This window comes from Polypterus senegalus, chromosome 6, assembly GCF_016835505.1.
Source record: "Polypterus senegalus isolate Bchr_013 chromosome 6, ASM1683550v1, whole genome shotgun sequence".
In the NCBI taxonomy this organism is placed as follows: Eukaryota; Metazoa; Chordata; class Cladistia; order Polypteriformes; family Polypteridae; genus Polypterus; species Polypterus senegalus.
Window position 1 is genome coordinate 516,922 of NC_053159.1, and position 20,532 is coordinate 537,453.

Genomic DNA, 20,532 nt, shown 5'->3' on the forward strand with positions numbered 1-20,532 from the left:
GCGGAAGGTGCCATGTTCTGTGGTTCTTGGCCGTGAATGAGGCACCTTTTTGGAAAAGAAACTGAAAGGCTGGCACCTGTACTGAATCACATACACCCCCTGTGCCATATTGTATGTTGCTACCTAAGTGTTAATTGCTGGCTCTAAGCAATAATCACAGAAAACACAACACTTCTCATCGCGAATACGGTTTTCAATACATGCAATAAAAAAGATGCCACACTAATCTGAAAGCCAGTGATGCTCCAGTTGTTAGTTCCATCCATCTATCCATCATCCAACCCGCTATATCCTAACTACAGGGTCACAGGGGTCTGCTGGAGCCAATCCCAGCCAACACAGGGCGCAAGGCAGGAACAAACCCTGGGCAGGGCGCCAGCCAACCGCAGGGCGCACACACACACGCCAGGCCAGTTATTAGTTACTTAATCAAAAGTCACCAGAAATACAACTTGGCTGCATCAACGTGACACGGGGAAAGGATAAGACGAGGAGGTGGCACATAGTAGATGGAGTGGGCAGCATGTAAACTGGGGGGCACTCACAATGTCCATAAACCTTGTGATGTACACAAATGTGAGAAGAAGCAGTCGGCCTTCTTTGTGGACATGGAAGGACTGAAGAAACAAGTTCACAAATGAAGGTGCCTTTTAGGGAGAAACCCAAACCGAAACACACACACACACACACACACACACACACACACCCCCTCGGACATGTTGAATCACCCACTCGCTTTTACAGCAGATGTGTACACACACAATGAGAGCCGACTGCTATTCTTGCTGTGTAAGTAAACGTATTGCAATAAACAGCGTCAGGCACTAACTGTGGAGAAAACCGAACAGGCGAGGGCTGGCAGTTTGGGCAGTACCACCACACTCCTTAGCTGGCAAGTCGAGCCTAAGAAGTGCATGCAGTTCTACCTGAATATACCTGACTGTGCCAGGAGAATCACAAATAAGTGCCATTTAGAGGGTTAGGCCTGAGGGATCTCAATAAAAGTGACAGCCGGGCAGCACTAGTCTAGTTAGCACTGAGCACAGCCCAGGGTGACATTCACAATGGAAGAGGACAGCAGACAAGAGAAACTGCTACATACATCACCCCACTGGCAGAAATGTTTGGCGGCGTTCCACTGAAGCTTCTGGTTCCTCTTGTTGCCCACCACTGGTGATCTCCCACGGGACAATCCCCTCTTTGTGATATTGACATGGTGTCCCTTCATCCACTCGGGCCAGTTTCCTCGGTTGCAGCGGTGCACAAAGCGTGCACACTCCAAAAACAGGGATGCTCTGGCTACCACAGGAGCTTCCTGAGACATCAAGAGAAAGTCACGTTTATGGTACAGTGACACTAACCAAGCAGCACACACATGTTTTATGACATATTGATAACAACTGTGTCCCCACCTAAATGTATAAAGTACCCGTGAAGACCCAAAAACGTAAAGCAAGGCCACAAGTCAGTGCTTTCTATGAGTGACTCGAGCTCACCATGGCCAGGAATAAAGGAAAGGTTTAGCCAGTGGAAGGAGACCTTCTGCCCCTCCATCTTGTTTGCTCCACTGCCACTTACGTTGTCTTTCCCTCCAACAATGTCAGAGCTCTGTGCCTTCTACAGTCAACACGTATGCCAAGTGTCACGGAGCACTTCCAGGCTACCTGCTTCTCACACTAATCACTTCTGTGGGATCAGCTGTCCTCAAATTCAAGTTGGTTGTCGTGTGGTAGTAATCTGCCGGATTCACTTTGAAAGTTAAAGTATGTGGATTAGGATTAAGACATTCACGGCAGATCAATTGATGACTTCAAACTGGCCAGCTGTGTGTGTGTGTCCTGTGATGGACTGGAGTCCCCAATGCCACATGAACAAGGACCTTCTCCACGTCACCCTGAGCACGACACACGTTTTAGAAGACTGATGGATACGGAAAGAGAGCCGTGTGTGGATTTCAGACGTGCCTCGACTTGCTCGGCGCCCACTTGACACTCAAGCGCCTTGGCACGTGGCTTACCATCCAATCCAAGTTTACTTTAAAAGCAGCCTGTGACCACAGTGATGCACGTCTCCTCTTGCCAGGACAAAGCGTGTGTGTGCTTTTCAGAAGTTGCTTTTTTTGGTTTAGCGTCCCCAGTCATGTCCTTAAACATACCCGCCATTTCCTCAATTTTGATTCGTCCTCAGTGTGCTGTTGAATGTCAATTTGGTGCATAAAAGAGAACAAGCCCTTCAAGAAATGCATTGCTTACCCTGGCCTGGTCCAGAGAGGTCAGGCACAAAGCTAAATGACCCTAATCTGCATAAAGACAAAGGGTTAGCTAGCGGTAATGATGAACGGGGGACATGCAGACAGGAGGACGATGGACAAAACTGAAGGACCACCAATCAAAACTGCACCCTGACTCAACGAGAATGGTGGGCCACTAAAAAAAAAAGACGAAACGAGAAAGGGCCAACAGGCAGGACCTCAGACAGGCCCAGAAATCAGCCAGTGATGACACTAAATCAAGATGGACCACCGAGCAGGACACACACCTAAACAGACGAGAGAGCACAAATGGATCACTCAGTTATCTTCACAGTCAAACAAACAACAACGATGGCCTGTCATAGCCGATGGACCTCCTCCTTGGACTGTGACCTTGGAGTGGTGGGGCGCTGGCATACCTCAATGGCCCCCAGGGCTATGCTATCTGTTGACAGGGTAACTCACAACAAATTGGACTGATGGCCAGACAAGGACAAATCCATAATGGACCCTCATGGTTGTTCTCATCAGATCTATGAGAACCTCTCGTGGAACCATTCCTGGAGTCGAGTGTGTGGATGGCAGTTGTTGGGCAGCACTTGATAGTCCATGTAGCCCATTGGGGTCCAGTGCAAGAGAGCCGTGTGGAACTGCCATGGGGGTTCAGCATCCACAAGGCAGAGAAGGTGGAGGGTCAGCTGAAAGGAGTAGGACAGGAGTAGGACAGGAGTAGGACAGATCAAGGCGCACTAGACCTTGATAAAGGAAAACGGCTTCCAGTGTTTAGATACTTGATGATACTGTAAGCCGAGACCCTTCACGGGCACACCTTCTCTCCTCTCTGGTCACAAACAGGATATCGAGGAGTTGCCGAGATTTGAAGGGCCTCCTTTTGAGGACCTAAGGGCTGCATTCCTGCTCTTGGCAGATGGTGTCGCCTCCAGTGCTCACCACAACAGCACCTCTGCTGTGCACTGAATGGTTGGCAGCCAAGTGTGAAGTCTGAGAAGAGTAGCTTGTTCTCTGCTGGTAAGGGTGGAGGAGTTCAAGCACCTTGGGGTTCTACTGTGGAGTGAGTGAGTGGCGACTGTGATTGACTAACAAATTGGTTTGTTTTACAAACTCAACAGTGGACTGCAGGGGTGAATCTCTCGATCTGCAGGTCACATCCTCTCCTATGGTCACAAGCTCTGGGTAATGGTGGGCAGCTGAAGGCTGGGGGCTGACAGTGTGAGGAGTTCAGCTGGACAGTGGAGCAGAACTGAGATGAGCGCTGAGGTGGGCTCAGCATGTAGTTAGTGTGCTTCCCTGGGGGGTGCTCAAGGCACAACCTGCTGGTAGAAGACCCTGAGGCACCCGGGACATGCCAAAGAGATCATTGTCTCTCCATGTCCTGGAATTGCCTGCGCATTACTGAAGGAGGGTAGGAGGAAGTTGCTGGGGATAAGGAGGTCCGGTCAACAACAACAACATTTACTTCTAGAGGACATTTTCATACAAATAATAAAACTCAAAGTGCTTTATATGATGAAGAAAGAGAAAAAAAGACAAAGTAAGAATTAAAATAAGAGAACACTAATTAACATAGAATAAGAGTAAGGTGGTCCGATGGTCAGGGAAGACAGAAAAAAACAAAAACAACTCCAGATGGCTGGAGGGGGTCCAGGCCACAAGACCACCTGACCAGAAACCCTCTAGGCAGTCCACCTAACATAAATGATCTCAATCAGTCCTCATTGTATTCTGGGTTCTCATGGAAGCACTTGATGATGATGATGGTCGTGTGGACTTCTGGCCTGTAATCTATCAATGTAGGGACACCACGGTGCTTTGATCAGGTGGTGGTGGTGCAGGTCAGCCCATCTTAGATGGTACTAAAGATGAATGGCCAACAGGTGGGCCTACAATCACCTCATGTATGCAAACAATTCATGGAAACATCACATGGACATAAGAAAAAAAACGAATAATTCAGGCATGCAAGGTTCATGCAAACACAAACAGTCTAACCCTGTCATCACTTGAGGTACGAAGAACATATGCATGCAAGTCTACCTAAATTAGTGGGCTACACAAGTTAAAAATCAGTTAATCCGTTCTGGTCATTTTCTGTTTCTTCTGTAAATAAATGTCATAAACACCTTCAGAAATACGGTAAACATTCAGAAAATGTAATTCAGATACTCAAATAACGCATTCCAACAGACAAAGTACCCTACCAAGTCAAGGGCTGCTGCCAAGATGGAGGCATCGGGAATGGTGCCCGGTTCACAGCAGTTGAGAAGGAACTGGAAGCGCTTCATGCCCTGGCGAATGGCTCCTAGGTTGACCACATTCTTGTTTTTCATTCCTTCCTGACTGGCAGCCAAGCGTTCTTGAAAGCTGTGACACCCTGCAAGAGGCAGGCAGGACAACACAACGTAGCATCTTTCAAAGACAGTGGAATTAGACTTGACAAGGTCATTTCACCTGATTGCGAGGACCAAGAGTCCCTTGGAATGAGTCATGCTGAGATCTAATTGACTGAATGGAAACGTCAGTGATCGGACATGTGCTCAATGCAATTAAAAACTCAGAGACAAAAGCATTCACTGACCATCTTCCTTCACAGACGGCTTTCCGAATTTTAACTCCATAAACTTTAGTATTTTTTACTTTAATCCAGAAGTGAATCACTCTAGAAAATTGGTAATAAATGGAAAACAAGATATGGTGGACCCCAAGCGCTAACTTTTCAACTTACACAGAGGAGTTTTGAATTTGTCAATAGTTTTTCTTTATGTGTTTCCATCTGCACCCCAAAGCCAGGCAGCAGTAAGCTGTCCCAATACTGTGGCTTCCCAAGGATGAGTACGGCAAGATAAGCACGAATGGCACCTTTAGGCAAGTGCCCTAGGACTGCTCGCGGGCGCTCTAGGACTGCTGGCATGCAGGTACCATGTCACGTCTTCCATTTGTACTGATAAGAAGGGAAGGGGATTAGCCAACATGCAACCAGAAGTGACAGGGTCGTGATCCCAATTGGCTTCGTTTGTTTCTGGTGTGACAGGAAACACAATAATGTTGCGTTACAATAACTTCCCAGGAGATCCAGGTGGCGGATGGAAACAACATAATTATGACATTTCCAGATTTTGGATGTTCATGGGGAGATAAACAAGTAAGGACAATTTTATACACAATACTATCCAGAAATGTGAAGAGACACACAAAATCCTTTCATAACGTTCATTGATAAAACTGAATTTGTGCATTACTTACAAGCACTAGAAGATTTCTCTCCAGTAGTTTTGGTAACAGATTTTTTTCCCCTCATTTGGCTGTTACCCAACCTTCAGAATGCTAGAAATTAAGAAGACGTACCAGGATGGCCCAATGGCACCAGTAACCCAGCCCTGCCGAAGGAGGAGGTTTCTGGTGCCAAGCCCTGGCATTTCTCCACTTGCGAGACAAGGATGCAGACGGCAGAATCAGAAGCATCCAAAGCAGTTTCCTGTTCATGATCACAACAAATTAGCCTCAGTGTATCAGGGTCTTAGTCTCACTAGGTTAACAAACCATTCTCCATTCAGTTTTAAAGTGTTATGAAAGATTGCTACAAAATACAGTAGGCCGTTGCCATTCGCAGCGTTCCCCAGAGTGCCTCCTCCTGGCGAATCCATCTTTCAGGTCAGCAGAATGGCGTACTGCACACGTTGGGTTAACGCAAGTCATCTTGGCTCTCTTCATGCACTGTTAGTGCGCAAGGCTGACGTGGTTTTCATTTATGCTTAGATTTGGTTAGTGGTTAGAGATATGCATCTGACAAACGGGGCAGAGTTTAAATTCGGCTAAATGCTGAGGTAGGAGGACTGTGACAGTCAGCAATGGATAAGCAGCGAGTGTCTCCGAAGGCATGGCAGTGTGTGACTAGGGACATCGAGGGACTTGCTCTTGATCATACATGGAGACTAAACTCGTGAGCTTCGGCTTTACAGACCAGTTCACTAGCTATTGTCCCGGTAGGTCCTGTGGGTTCAAGTTATTCCGCTTGGACAGCCAGCAGCTGGTGAGCTGCCTTTGAGACTTGGCCATTTAGTAAGTTTGGAAGTAGGAGGACAAGGCCACCTGTGACTGCCAGAGAACAAGACCTCTGGGGGGGGACAGGCTCAGGATTAACTCAGGCCATCCCTGACCGCGGAAAACAGGATAAAGGAGTGGAGCTGGACAAATTAGTTACTGTTACAGGGCAGCAGAAAGGGCCATAGAAGATGACAGCCACTACCGCCCGAGTGACCCATTGTATGGAGAACAAATCCAAGCTCTGGGGCACAGGGACACTGCTGTCCCTAAAGTACCAACCTGGAGACTAATATAATAATTTGACTGCATGGCACTCTTGAAACCGAGCCGCCTTTCATTAAGAGTACGGGCAATAGGACTAGAGAAGCCTTCAACCAAGCAAGGAGCGCGGCGAGCGTCCTAACGGGCATCATGTCACATGCATTACACTGTGCTGATACATTCAGTAGAAATACATCTTTCATTTCATCTTCTTCCACATTTCACATCTTCTGTTTCCTTGTCTGTGCTCATATCCTTATATCAACATCAAACTAAACCAATCACCTACCTTAAATTACAAGCCTGCGCACATTTGTGTGTAGAATTCACAGACTACAACAGGCTGGACAGGCCCTGGCTGTGTGTCCTTTGCAGTTTAGTGACGCCATGGCTTCATGATGGACTGAGCTGAATCAGTGGACACAGAAAATAAGAGCAACAGAAGAAGTGCCGAATATTGACATCTGTGCCGGAACAAGACGCACACTTTGAACAGGCAGCCACTTGATAGTCCAGTAGAATATCTGGGTCATTGTCTTTTAAAGAAGGTGGCTAGCGGCCGTATAGGCCCGGTCTTCTACTAAAGGTGTCAGGTGGATACAATCCATTTATTTATTTTTTTACTATTTATTTTTGTGTAGCCCAAAATCACACAAGAAGTGTCGCAATGGGCTTTAACAGCCACCCCCCCACACCCCAGCCTTGACTCTCTAAGAAGAACAGAAAACACTCCCAAAAAAATGGAAGGAACCTCCGGAAAGGCAGCTCAAGGAGAGACCCCTTAGCAGGTAGGCTGGGCGTGTAGTGGGGGTCATCACTGGCCACATGTAGCATGGCTCCTTTATTATTATCATTATAGTTATTATATGTACATTTCATTTACAGGGACATTAGACAAAGCCACATTGAAATGACACACCAGTAGTTGTTTCTGGGTGGTGAAGTGTTCTTTGACTGCTACACATGTGGAGAGTTTCCACTAATCGGGCACTGCCTGGGCAAACACCCAGACGGCAAGTTGTGCTTTTTGAATAATTGTATCAGTAATGGACATTGCAACAGAGGAGATAGCTGCCTTGACTCAGGCCTGTTTTGGGGTTTATTGAAGGTGCTTTGTATGTGCGGCCTATCCCAGAATATTCAAACCCATGGGGGCACAGTTATACCATAACTAACCATGTGTGCCCAACTACGTTGTGCGTGTTAAAGTTGTCTGTGAAGGGCTCCCTGTTTAAACGCGGCTGCCAGTCGTGAACTGGGCCTTTCGTCGCACAGCATTATGATTCTTTATAAGGGAAACAAAGTTACAAAAGAAAACCCTTGGACATTGATTCAATAGGAACGGCCTACTCTGCATCACTGTCCGAATCGTAATTATGTGGTGGTGTAGGAGCATTTCTGCTTCTGTCCGTTCACAGTCCGTCTTGTTTTCACGACGCTGTCGTTTCCTCTCACGATGTCTTCTCCGCCTTTCTCCAGTCTCGCAGGTTGCTTTGTGGCAATCCAAAGAGTAAGGCAATATACACGGAGCGATGGTTATTAAAGGGGGACGCATACTGTAGGTATCCAGGCTCTTTAAAGAATAAATAGGGATCACTTCACTGACATGTGAGCAAGCCACGGTACAACTGTGAGACGCGCAGCACTCGCCGGCTACAACATAACGATAATAATTTCCGGAACTTGCTGTTACGTTGTCATTCATTTTACCTACTGTCTTTCTTTCATTCATATGTTACGTAGGCACGTACCTCAGGAGCTGACCAGCGTAACACTGTCCACCACCCCTTTCGTTATTCCGGCACATCGTTGACATCCGTGAGTAACAACAACGTACTAAACTGGAAGGTGGTCTACGCATGCGTGGAATTTGCGGACAAACAAAGATCGAGATCTAAATGAAGATCTCTTCAGTTCATTTAAAGCACAGCAATCTGTTTAGTTTGAATGTCTGTGTTTTGAGGTGTGACTGGCGCACTGCAGTCTTCAGTAGTGTAAGCCTGGAGGAGATTCTTAACGCAATGCCTATGTTTTAGCTGTCTCTCTACTGCCCTCTAGTGCTTCTTCTTCTAATTCATTCGCGGACAAACAAAGATCAAGATCCAAATGAAGATTATATACAGATATAGTGCAGGTGACTGCTATGACGATTGACTTTGTTTCCATCCAATTGTCTTCCTTGGGAGTTTGACTTTCATTTGGTAAACTGAGTCAGCTTTTGTCTTCTGCTACAATGCTCTACAATGGCAATGCACAGCCATCCCTTTCCTCGTCTCATGTAGTTGGCATAATCCACCTGTCCGTTTACCAAGCATAATCAAGAATCATGTGACCTGGAGACAGTCCTGGTGAGGCCGCTGTGCTGCTCTGCCACCCTGTTTTAAGAAGCGACTTTCTTATTAACAGATAACTTCTTCTGCTATTTTTCACATTCATATTTATATGTAAATGTCTCCTTAAAAAAGAACAGATAAATATAGAAATGTTAAATAATTAGCAACTTCTGCCACGACCTTTACAACTGTTAAGGATTATCAAATTTATATAAAACTAGCAAAATACCCGCGCTTCGCAGCAGAGAAGTAGTGTGTTAAAGAAGTTGTGAAAAAGAAAAGGAGACATTTTAAAACTAACGTAACACGACTGTCGATGTAATTGTCGTGGGCTGATTTTAGTACTGAGAAGGAATTTGATGATTGTAAAGCTTGTGAATGAGAAATACACATTTTTAGGATGTAAGGATCTCTTTCTGCCCTCGGGCTGTAAAATGACCAAGCTGTCTGCTGAGCTTACATACAGTCGGCCATGTGAGGAGCAATCTTGTGTCAAGTCAATGCCGACCTTTTTTAGAGTCTGGCCCTGTGACTTATTTATTGAAACTGCAAAAAGGAGAGGTCAGTTCCTAAAGTTCCTTACGTATAATGGTGAGAACCACCAAAAAAAAAGCGTTAGTTTCGAAAGTCCGTTACGGGGCACAGCGCAAAATGAAAACATACTTAACGTTTGTCGGTACAGTGTGAAGGATGAGCCTAGGAAATTTGGGCTCCCCACGTATATTGGAAGTCGCAGGCATAGTGAGGAGGGGGTTCCCCCATCTATATATAGAGTTTAGGGGGCACACCCATTTCCCCCCTTGGGTGTTGCAATAGGACATCAAACACACCTAACTTCTGTAAGTACACTGCAAGGAATGAGCACACGAAATTTCAGCTTCCCACCTGCATGGAAAGTGGGAGAATTAGTGAGGAGTCAGTGAGGGCTTTGCCTTTTATACGCAGAGATACTGATGTGTAAACGACACCAACCTTCTGTAAATTAGTCAGAAGTGAATTACGTGTCCAATTAAATTAGCCATCCACTAACGGCACTTTAGTGACACATAAGTAAATCTTAGACTTAACTAGCGGCGAGAACATCGGACTACCCTGCCAAGCCTTCTGAAGTGACAATGACAGAGCAACGGTAGGGCAGTGATGAGTCAGTCCCACGTTCACTTTCTCTTCTTCATCCCTCCCTTCGCTTAGTCAGTGTGACGCAGGAGCCTTTATGTGCACGCTTATGTCTACAAAGCACAAGTTGTGAAGAGAACTCTTCTCATTTAACATTTAGGTGTTTGCTTCTCAGAGCTTTGGGAACACAGCAACCAGCCACGAAATGCAAGGGCCTACTGTATTGTATCAGAACATTGAATTCAGCTTTAAAACGGTGCTCACTAACTGCCGACAGTTTCTGTTTCAGACATCTCTGTTACGATTCAGAACAGCTGCTGTCATTCTCATTCGATTCTACATGTTCAGTGCAGAATCCGAGAGAATCAACAGGCCATTGTCAGGTCACAAAATGAAATGCCACACAGCACTTAAAACAAACCTGCATCAACAAATGAGGACGGAATGGAGAAAGCAGCATAGATAGATAGATAGATAGATAGATAGATAGATAGATAGATAGATAGATAGATAGATGAAAGGCACTATATAATAGATAGATAGATAGATAGATAGATAGATAGATAGATAGATAGATAGATAGATAGATAGATAGATAGATAGATAGATAGATAGATGAAAGGCACTATATAATAGATAGATAGATAGATAGATAGATAGATAGATAGATAGATAGATAGATAGATAGATAGATAGATAGATAGATAGATAGATAGCCGTTGACACTTCAGGATAGTTGTCATGCGTGAAGAATTTGCCTGCTTAGCCCTTAACTCCCACACTCTCAAGTACCCTGCTGGCTTGACCTCTGGAACAGCAAAGGTGCTGTTTTGGCACCATGAGGCAGGCTCAGGCTCCGCTTTGGTGAAATGTGGTAACCCCAAAGGTGCAGCAGCCACACTCTCCCAGGACTAACAGTAGATGTGCACATTCAGACTGCGTCATGACACGAGTGTAGCTCTGTATTTTTTTTCATAGAGGAAAAAATATAAAAGAGCAACTCTTGGCACACTTACATGATGAGGGATATGTGCTCACAAAGAAGACTGGCTTAGCTTAAAGAGAGGACAAGGACACTCAGCCGCAGTGCATGGAGGATGGCGTTGGACAAACAAAAACACACACAGTGAAGCAAAGGAAGCCCCAGGGGTCTACCATCTTTTTCTTCTGTGTGGTGAAGCTTGGATGGGTTCCTTCGGCTGGAGCGCCATTTACCGAGACGCTTGAAGAAATTTTCCTCCTCGTCCCGGCCGTACTCCATTGCACCTCCTTCAGATAGCTTCACTGCACTGGTGAACTTCACCTGCGTGATCAAAGGCACAGTGTTAGGAGTTTGGTGTGAACTCGGGCCTTGTCACTTGGGAAGCAGCATTACTTTTACATTTACTGGAAGTATCCAAAGACGGCCCGCTCTGCTCAGATCTGAGTTACAGCTCTCTTAAGTATGAGAAGTGACCACAAAATGGCTCCTCTCCTGCTTGCTCAACTGATGATCATCAGCTTCTTGCTTTCCCCGAGTCAAGTCAATCAAAAACTGCGGATTACTTTCACACAGAAGAACAATTTAAATGTTGTCAGGGAAAATCAAGTCTGGCACTGGACGGTAAACACCACTCAGCACATAAATCATTATGTTTTATACATTTCTAGCAAAATGTCACCTATAAAGTCATTAAAAAGACAACTGTTCAAGTCATCTGTTGGGTCTCCACAGAGCTGGTGCTGTAAAGTCAAAACGATAACCTGAACCAGTATAGGGCTAAAGATGGCAACTACTGACTAGCAGACCTTTGGATTAAGACCACGGGAGTCCAACTCTGGGCCGCAGTGGCTGCAGGTTTTCATTCTAACCATCTTCTTCATTAGTGACCAGTTTTTGCTGCTAATTAACTTCTTTTGCTTTAGTTTTAATTAACTGGCCTCAGGCCCCTTACTTGTCTCTTTTTATTTAATCAGCAGCCAAACAATAATGAGGCACAAAACGAGCCGCCACACGACCAGCTCACCTCACACAAAATCTGAAAATAAAGAAAGGTGGAGGTCTCGGTAAGGCTGATCTCTCAGGTCACCAAAACATCTTGACGGTGGTCTTAGAAAAAACAGAAAAATCAACAGCTTTGGGAACGTCTGCTGTGGCAGAATGAGAGCAGCAATAGGCCATGGAATTAAATAACGGGTTTAATCAACAGCAAGAATCGGCTTCTCGTTAAGAAACTGCTGGAGTTTGGAATCCCAGTTGGTCATCTGTGGTCTCATTTCTGTTTGGCTGCCATTTAATGAAGAAACAAATCAATTTAGAGGACTGAATCCTTAAAAACAGGGCTATGAAAATGAAGAGCCAAGGAGTTATTTAGCAGTGAAGACTGATCACTGATTAGGAGAAGGGTGAGAATGAAAAGCTGCAGCCACTGCGGCCCACCAGGCCCAGAGTTCAACACCCCTGGTTTAGACTAAATGGGATGAAGAGCACATGAAAGACTAAATGGACCACCCTATAGAATGTGCAGCATTCGTCAGAAATACGAGATAAATGTTTAGGAGGAAAACTACAGGCAGAGCCTACATTGAAAATGTACATCCCATGATAAACACACACAACATAGCTGGCAATGCCCTCTCTTGTTTGGCATTCAAAAACTCTTTCATGACATCTAAAGAGCCTCACACCTGAAAGTCACAAAGAAGCAGAATTCCGTAGGAAAGGAAACAAAATACAAAGATCACAGACACCTTGGTATGTGAAGGCCAACGTCTGGCAACTCCTCGTCGTCTCACCCATCTTATGAGACCAGCCAGCTCAGGCCATCCATGAATCAAATGTCTGGGGATATCAGCAACTGACCCTACACCAACCCTGGGCACCTCAGTGTGGTGAGAATATTAACGGACGCTACCCTTAGTAGTAGAGAAATGAAATGGCAGCCAATCAGACGACAGCACTGGCCAGGAGTCCTTCACTAGAATGTGAATCAGCACGCCGTTGAGTATGTTAGCCGTGCCCTTCACAGTGAGTGTCTGACGCTGCTGGCTTCACTTTCTAGAGCTACTGTAGAACTTCAATGTCTTCCTGTTAGAGAATTTCAGATGTGCAGCACATCAAACAGATGCACCCAACCTCCAGGTCACACCCAGCCATTAAAAGCTTTTCTCTGTCCCTCCACTTAAATGACTACAAAGAGAGGACAAAGACAGGAGGGTCGATGAACTCATTACTTTGTATTCCATTATGATAAAAATCAGTAAGCCTACATTTTATTTTTCTGTGAAATGTATGGGCGCTCAGGTTAAACGTGTAGGCTTTGTTCACATTAGAACATCAGAACAATCTGGAAGGGAAGAAGTCATTCAGCCCTCAAAGCTCGCCAGTCTTCTCCACTCAATTCCTCCAAATTCTACCAAGTCGGGTTCTGAAGGTCCTTAATGTCCTCCTGTCCACCTCACTATCTGGTCACTTATTCCATGTGTCTGTGGTCCTCGAAAACTTCCTAATGTTTGTGTGAATTGTATCTTTAACAGTCTTTAAAGTCACCCTCTGGATCCACTGGACTAGCTCCCTTCATCATGTAAAACACGTCAGTCAGGTGGTCTCCTCTTCATCACTGTAAAAGGCTCAGCTCTTTTAGTCTTTCCTCATCACTCGTCCCCTCAGATAGACCTCGTCGCTCTCGTCTGGACCTTCTCTAACGCTGCTCTGTCCTTATGGAGACCCAAACTGCACCCAGGACTCCAGATGAGGCCTCACCAGTGTGTTAGAAAGCTTACGCAGACCTCCTTGGGCGTGTACGTCATAGAGCTCAATAAAGATGATTGACACAAGAACTTACTAAGAGTCAGTCTTAATTTTATACAAGCAGTAATTTGGTCTTGAGAACATCGTTATAAAGACACTAGCTGTGTAAGCGTGTGCTGTGAAAAGCCCGGGCTCCGAGAAATTATTGAAATCATCAGAAAATAAAATTGAAAGGCAGACGCGCTCGCCTCCCTCGTCTGTCAGTGGCTAAGCGAGTTTCTCTCTCGTTTGTCCTTTCCTTGGAGGTTTCACTATGGCGTAGCCTCATACGTCTTTCTTCTTCCGACTCTTCCGACTTACGGCCGCCTTGCTGGCTCTTTGAGCTTCACGCTGTAGCCTCGCACTTTCAGGCCAGACAGACAGACGCACACACTTCCACCCGTAGACATTTATATATAAGATATGCAGACTAAACACGATCGTACGCCATGGAGTTTTACCTTTGAGCTCTGCCGTATAAAAGACAGCCTGTCCACAGAGCTGATATCCAGCAGGTCTTCGACTCCATCGGTGAACCCAGAGAGGGAAGATCTCTTCAGCCAGTTCCCTGTTCAGACCAGAAGACAGGCGTGTGGAGAAGGAAAAAGAGAAAACACCGGTCAGCATGGCGAGAGCCCGCGGCCTCAGGATCCTTTCTCTTTGGACTACTGGGATACTTTTCTGAGCTAAATATCATTTATAACTAAAAAAGAGAATTGAAACATTATTTAAAGATGAGTACAACTTACTTAACGTAAAGTTAGGCGGTACGTAAACACAAGTTTCCATTGTAAGGTTTTACTTTAGATAAACACAATTCACAGGCATATTAAACAAGTAAAGAGTGAAACGGTTACTAGCGACTTCTTGTGAAAAGTGCCAACCTACCTATTGGCAGTTTAAGTTTTTTGCGCAGTGAGATGCGCCGTGAACGGGAGCGTGAGCGCCGGTCAGTGGTGGTCCCAGAGTGGGCCGTCGTGCATTCAGATGTGTCTTGTTCTGACTGACTGCTCGTGTCACTCGCCGCACTTTGAGACTTGAACATTTTACGCCAGAAATCCTTTCTCCCCAGGAGGACTCCAGGAACTTGCTCATCACTGCGCAGGATAAACAGAAACCTTCAATTCCCAAACCTCAAGACACAGCTTTGCTCAGACTTCATAAGCCACTTGTCAATCTATTAAAACTTTTCCTGAATTCACGTTTTCATTTCCATTTCAGAGAACAGCAGTGCACCTCAGGATTATTCCCCCATAGTGAGAAGCCTGCCTGTTGGCTTTTATTCCAGATAATTCCATATTCTAAAAACACAAAATCAGATTAAACAAATCGCCAACCTTAAATTACAAGGCACGAGTATTTAAAGACGGCAACAAGCTGGACGGGCTCCCTCCGGCTGTGTGTCCTTAGCACTTCAGTGAAGCCGTGGCTTCAAGTTAGCCTGAGCTCAATAGGTGGACACTGAAAATAGGAGCACACGGCGCCGAATACTGACGTCTGTGCTGGGATGAGACGCACACTACGACTGTGAATTTGATGATTTCCTCTTCCCTTCTTTGTGTCCTGGCGACATCATCAGACAATGTGCACACACAAGTTCACCTTGACGCTCTTCTGACTCATAAGGCACTTTTTTAGGAGGACACGTAATGCTGTGTCTACCTTTTAATCAGCTGGGCACATTCCTAGAAATACGTTTAATATTATAATGAAGTCTTTGATTCACTCATGTGGTGGGCTCATCAGCCAGCACTAACTTACACTGCACGGCTTAAAATGCGGCCCTCTACAGCACACAAGTTAGCACCATCATCATCTGACCTGCAATTTTATTTTTTCCTTGTCTCCTAATCTTCTCTTGACGATGTTTGTGGGTTCTGAACACCAATGAATCCACTGCTCAGATTTATTTTGTTTTTCAACACATTTTTAAGAATGTTCAAAATGAAGCATGTTTTCCTGTGACACCATTTTGCTTTTCTGGTGGGCAACGCCATTCCCTGTCCAGCTGCCATGATGAATTGCTCATTTTTAGGGGGCGCATCTCAGAAGTCACATTGTATGATAGATAAAACTTTATTTGTCCCCAGGGTATGAATAAGAAGCTGATTAGATAGATAGATAGATAGATAGATAGATAGATAGATAGATAGATAGATAGATAGATAGATAGATAGATAGATAGATAGATAGATAGATAGATAGATAGATAGATAGATAGAATTAAAGGCACTATATAATAGATAGATAGATAGATAGATAGATAGATAGATAGATAGATAGATAGATAGATAGATAGATAGATAGATCTACACTAATGACACCCTCAGCACGACCATAAAGACAGCACTTCATTAAAGAGTGATGCTTCACCCTGTACCCTAATGGTTTACTGTTTTGTTCTGTGCTGTCTGGACTCTCCTGGTTATGAAGTGAACTGCTCACTGTGTAGTTTAATGCCACTGTTTGGGCTCTGGTCATCTGTTCCTTTACTGCCTTATCAATATGCTGCACCATTTCCTGTCTACCATTTTTTGTCATACGTCCTGAGATTTGTTTACTTGATTCGTGTCTTCCAGGTTATGACTTTGGGCTTCTTCTTTAAACATCTCCTATTCCATTTCATTCAAAACTGCTGCAGCCGTGCAGTATAAACTCAGCATTGTGCTTCCCTTATATTAAGGGAATTTATATTACTCTTAACTCAGGCGCCACCGCAAGTGGCAGCTTTTCCAGCAGCTCCGTGTATGACTTTATCTTTCTACCTTTTTTCTCTATTCCACTGATCACTCCTACCACTTTTGTTTATGTGGACTTGTTCCCTGGACACTTTTTACTACTTGTGAATTTCCCCTTGGGATTAGTAAAGTATCTATCTATCTATCTATCTATCTATCTATCTATCTATCTATCTATCTATCTATCTATCTATCTATCTATCTATCTATCTATCTATCTATCTATCTATCTATCTATCTATCTATCTATCTATCTATCTATCTATCTATCTATCTATCTATCTATCTATCTATCTATCTATCTATCTATCTATCTATCTATTTTGCATTTGCCTGCCCTGTCATTTTGTGTTAATAGAAAGAAATCTGGAGAAACACAAAGGGGAGGCAGCTCTCCATGTAGTGAATGTTCCTGTAGAGAAAACACATACTGAGCAAGATGAAGTATTTTAATGTGTCTTGGCACTCTCCCTAAAATGAACTGACTGTACTGGGGTGCTGCGGGTTACTGACGTCAGGCCGCAGCAGACAACAAACACACAATAGCACAACACCCCTTGTCTCACACAAGGAAACCCCTTCAGAAACCCCCAGACATCTTTTTAGTGAGTTTCACCTTCTGCAATTATGAAATCACCAGAGAAGTGAATTACAGTGTCAGTTTCACAAAACTGTGTGCAAATCGACACTTCCCTGTTTCGCTCATCACTATGACAGTTCAGTCAAAGCAAAAATATTAACAAGCAACACAACCTAGATAACAATCTAAAAAAAATTATTCTCTAAATGCAACCAGTGCTTATTTCTCCTCCATAACGTCAAGCTGTTTAAAGTCGACAAGGAGCTCATGTTGTCCTTCTGTCGCAGTCTCATCCAGTCTGTGGTCACTTTCAGTTTCATTGCCTGGTTTAGCCGTCTGACAAACCAAAACTCAAAAAAGCCCCAGCAGATTACGAAGTATGCAACTAAAGTTATTGGGGCTGATGGAGATGATTTGACTAGCGTGTGTGTGTCTGTGGGCAGGCAATGCTAAAGAAACTGGAAATCATCTCAACTGACGACAGACATCCTTTACATGGAGAACTAAAGAACTAGAGTAAATCAGGAAGGAGAGTCGCTTTGAAACCCCATACAAATCGCTCCACAAACTCCTTTCTTCCTTGTGCCATACGACTTTCAATAAGAAATATTGGAGATAATGATTAAGGTTTTGATAGATATCCTGTAACCTTTTTTGTGTAAATATGTATTATCTAACTGCCTCACCCTAACCTTTGTTTCTATTTGTCTGTTTTACTTCATTTTGTCTTTTATCAGATGCAACTGAGAAGGCAAATTTCATGTTTTCTTGTGTAAACCTGACTGAATAAAGAAACGCTAAACGTTAAACCAAAGTTCCACGGCATGCTGTGCTAGGCACCAGTACCATAATACATGAGCTGTGAGGTGCGGCTTACTGCTCAGGCGTCTGCGGAGGCCGACTCGAGATGTAACTGCGACACTCGTCAGCTGCGGAGGCTGGCTGTCCCTTATCAGTCGTGTTACCAGTTTCAGACCTGAAAACACACAGATATCAAAAATCTGACACGATGATTTGATGTTTCACCAGATGGTGTGCCGATAATGAGCTTGTGAAAGAAGAAGAAAGAAATAAAGAATACAACTTTATGAAAATTCAAACTGTAATTAGATTTGTACCTGACTTTTACTTTTATTTGATATCTTAAGAAAACAAGTGCAGCCTCCTGCAGGTACACAGTAGCTTGGATTCGAGGACACAAACCAAACTCTAAAGGTTAAACTCCAATGTTTTAATTTACTTTAAACTCTGCTCCAATGTCTTATTATATTAACATATTTCCAATGTTATAATCGGGGGCAATTACCACCGCTTGTTTTCTGATAAAGTTTGGTCTTGTTATTTTCATGGCTTGAAATCATTTTGTAATTAAATCATAGAAGAGAAATCTCAGAATCACAAGAGAATTCCACGTCGTACACAATCAAGCCGGCAAAGGACAGAAAATCCCCAAAACAATTACCTTCTGCCTGCTGGAACCTTCTGCTCCTCTTTATTGTCTGCTTTTTTGTTGGGAGTGAGCTTCTCTGCGCTATCCAGCAAAGCACTGAGTGCCACACGACGAAATACGTTCCCATGAGCCTCTTTGATAAACTGCACCAGCTGACGTATGTCACAGTACAAGCCCTAGAAAATGAACAAATGGTGCTTCAAGAAAAGTAAAAGCAGCCTCACTGAGCATCACATCAGCAAAAAGTCCCGATTTACGGAAGCCAGCCAGCCATCTGCTTAGAACTCGTAGAGAGCGAGTGTGCAGAAAGTGAATAACCCGAGCTACAGACTCAACTTGTCCTCTCGCTTCATGTCAGCCAATTGTGACGTCAAAGGAGATTGGTGAGAAATAGCAATGGTGTCGTACAGTAGCTGCAGGATTTACCTGAGCAAGCCCAGAGAATTGCAATCAACAAACAAGCGACGGGTTTGTGACTAACTATGACGCACTGGTGGAATAAAGGTGAGGGTCGGACATTATTGAGCCAACCTGAAATACGGGCCACCGAGCTGTCTAAAGCAGCCTTTGACACTCCATTAAAACCTCCAGCCTTTATACAGATATGCAGAACAGTCAAAGAGCCAGTTTCTCATCCCACATTTGCTGCATTTGCTGTATTTTAGCCAGGATTCATTTAGTTTTGTTCCTTCTCCCCACGGCCACAGCACAGCGCCCCCTGGGGTTCACTATAATGTCAGCAGCTATGAAGGGGGCTGCTGTGATCCTGCGGCCCCAATTCTCTTTACACTCCAAGTGAAACCTTACAATTTAAAAGAGCCTTCTTATGTATCGACACGCGGCATATGCTGCAGCTACGGAGGTAAATATAATCAACACATGTCTACATACAGAAATGGAATCACAAGCCTCTCTCTTATTATTATCAGAAGTACGTCTTTGTAAAACGGACACTCACAAGGCGCTGTACACAACACTGGTTCCCTTTCACTTTCTTCCTCAAGCAATGAGATTGAAATTATGAACTTCAAACCATTTAAGTTGAAAAGAAAGGTTTTTTGTTTTTTTTTTTAATTTGTATTTTGCCTTTGTCTAAAGCCCTTGGCTGCATTGGATAGGCTCAGAAAGTAGATATTTATACAAAAGAAACTGAAAGGAAGCTGTGATCAGCAGTGAAGAATGAAGCACAATCACCACTTTCTGAGGAAGTCACAGGCAACCTCCGTACAGATGATGAAAGAAAATCATGGGTGAAGTGTTGGTGGGGTACACGTAAGACCCCTGCATACAGCAGATAACCCAACCACTCCTCCCAAAGTACCCCAAACATCACATTAAGTGCCCACAGTAAACGTCTGTGTTCAGGGAATTCATTTTAGCACACATGAGAGAGAGAGAGACAGACAGACGGCTGTGAAAGGCACTATATAATAAGTAGATGGATAAACTACAGGCAGTAGAGATATATATATATATATATTGTTTCTGTATGAAATCCTAAAACTCTAATGTCTTAATATGTTTCTCTAGAGATATTCTACAAAACATTCAGGGCTTACCAGGTTTTCCGCACTGTGAAGTTCATGAGTGGTTGACGCACAGCGAGTGATCAGAGATTTGAACATGCAGCCCACAACCACTGCTTCCATATTCTGAGCGACAGACTTGCTGTCCCCAGAGGTGAAGTTATTCCCAAATCCTGCTTTGTCTGTAAATCCAGAGACATGACAGATTAAAGCGTCACACAGAGCAAATGGCCCACATCGCTACAATAAATTCCATCTCTGCAACATAAAGAAAACCAACAGCAACGGGAGAAATGAAAATACCATTCACCAACATGACATATGACAAAAATAAAAATACATAAGAAGCAAAATAATTTCAAAGAATATTTTGCATGCATCAGACTGTTTATTTTAAATGGTAACTGGTGCGTTACACAAAACAAATGCCTACTGAGTGTCATTAT

At 44.1% G+C, this 20,532-nt stretch overlaps 1 protein-coding gene across 15 annotated transcripts in view; it reads right to left on the bottom strand.

Moving 5' to 3' along the window:
• LOC120530703 (protein unc-80 homolog) overlaps positions 1-20,532 on the bottom strand; it is a 101,642-nt gene that overhangs the window by 56,367 nt on the left and 24,743 nt on the right. For 10 of the 15 annotated variants that reach the window (XM_039755144.1, XM_039755143.1, XM_039755146.1 and 7 more), the window contains 8 exons: positions 20,120-20,268; positions 18,573-18,736; positions 17,988-18,086; positions 14,681-14,889; positions 14,254-14,360; positions 11,179-11,326; positions 4,471-4,643; positions 1,103-1,315 (listed from right to left, as the gene is read on the bottom strand). In XM_039755144.1, coding sequence (XP_039611078.1) covers positions 1,103-1,315; positions 4,471-4,643; positions 11,179-11,326; positions 14,254-14,360; positions 14,681-14,889; positions 17,988-18,086; positions 18,573-18,736; positions 20,120-20,268 — 1,262 coding nt within the window. The remainder of the gene's footprint in view (positions 1-1,102; positions 1,316-4,470; positions 4,644-11,178; positions 11,327-14,253; positions 14,361-14,680; positions 14,890-17,987; positions 18,087-18,572; positions 18,737-20,119; positions 20,269-20,532) is intronic. The other 5 variants (XM_039755155.1, XM_039755153.1, XM_039755154.1 and 2 more) reach the window with 1 other exon arrangement.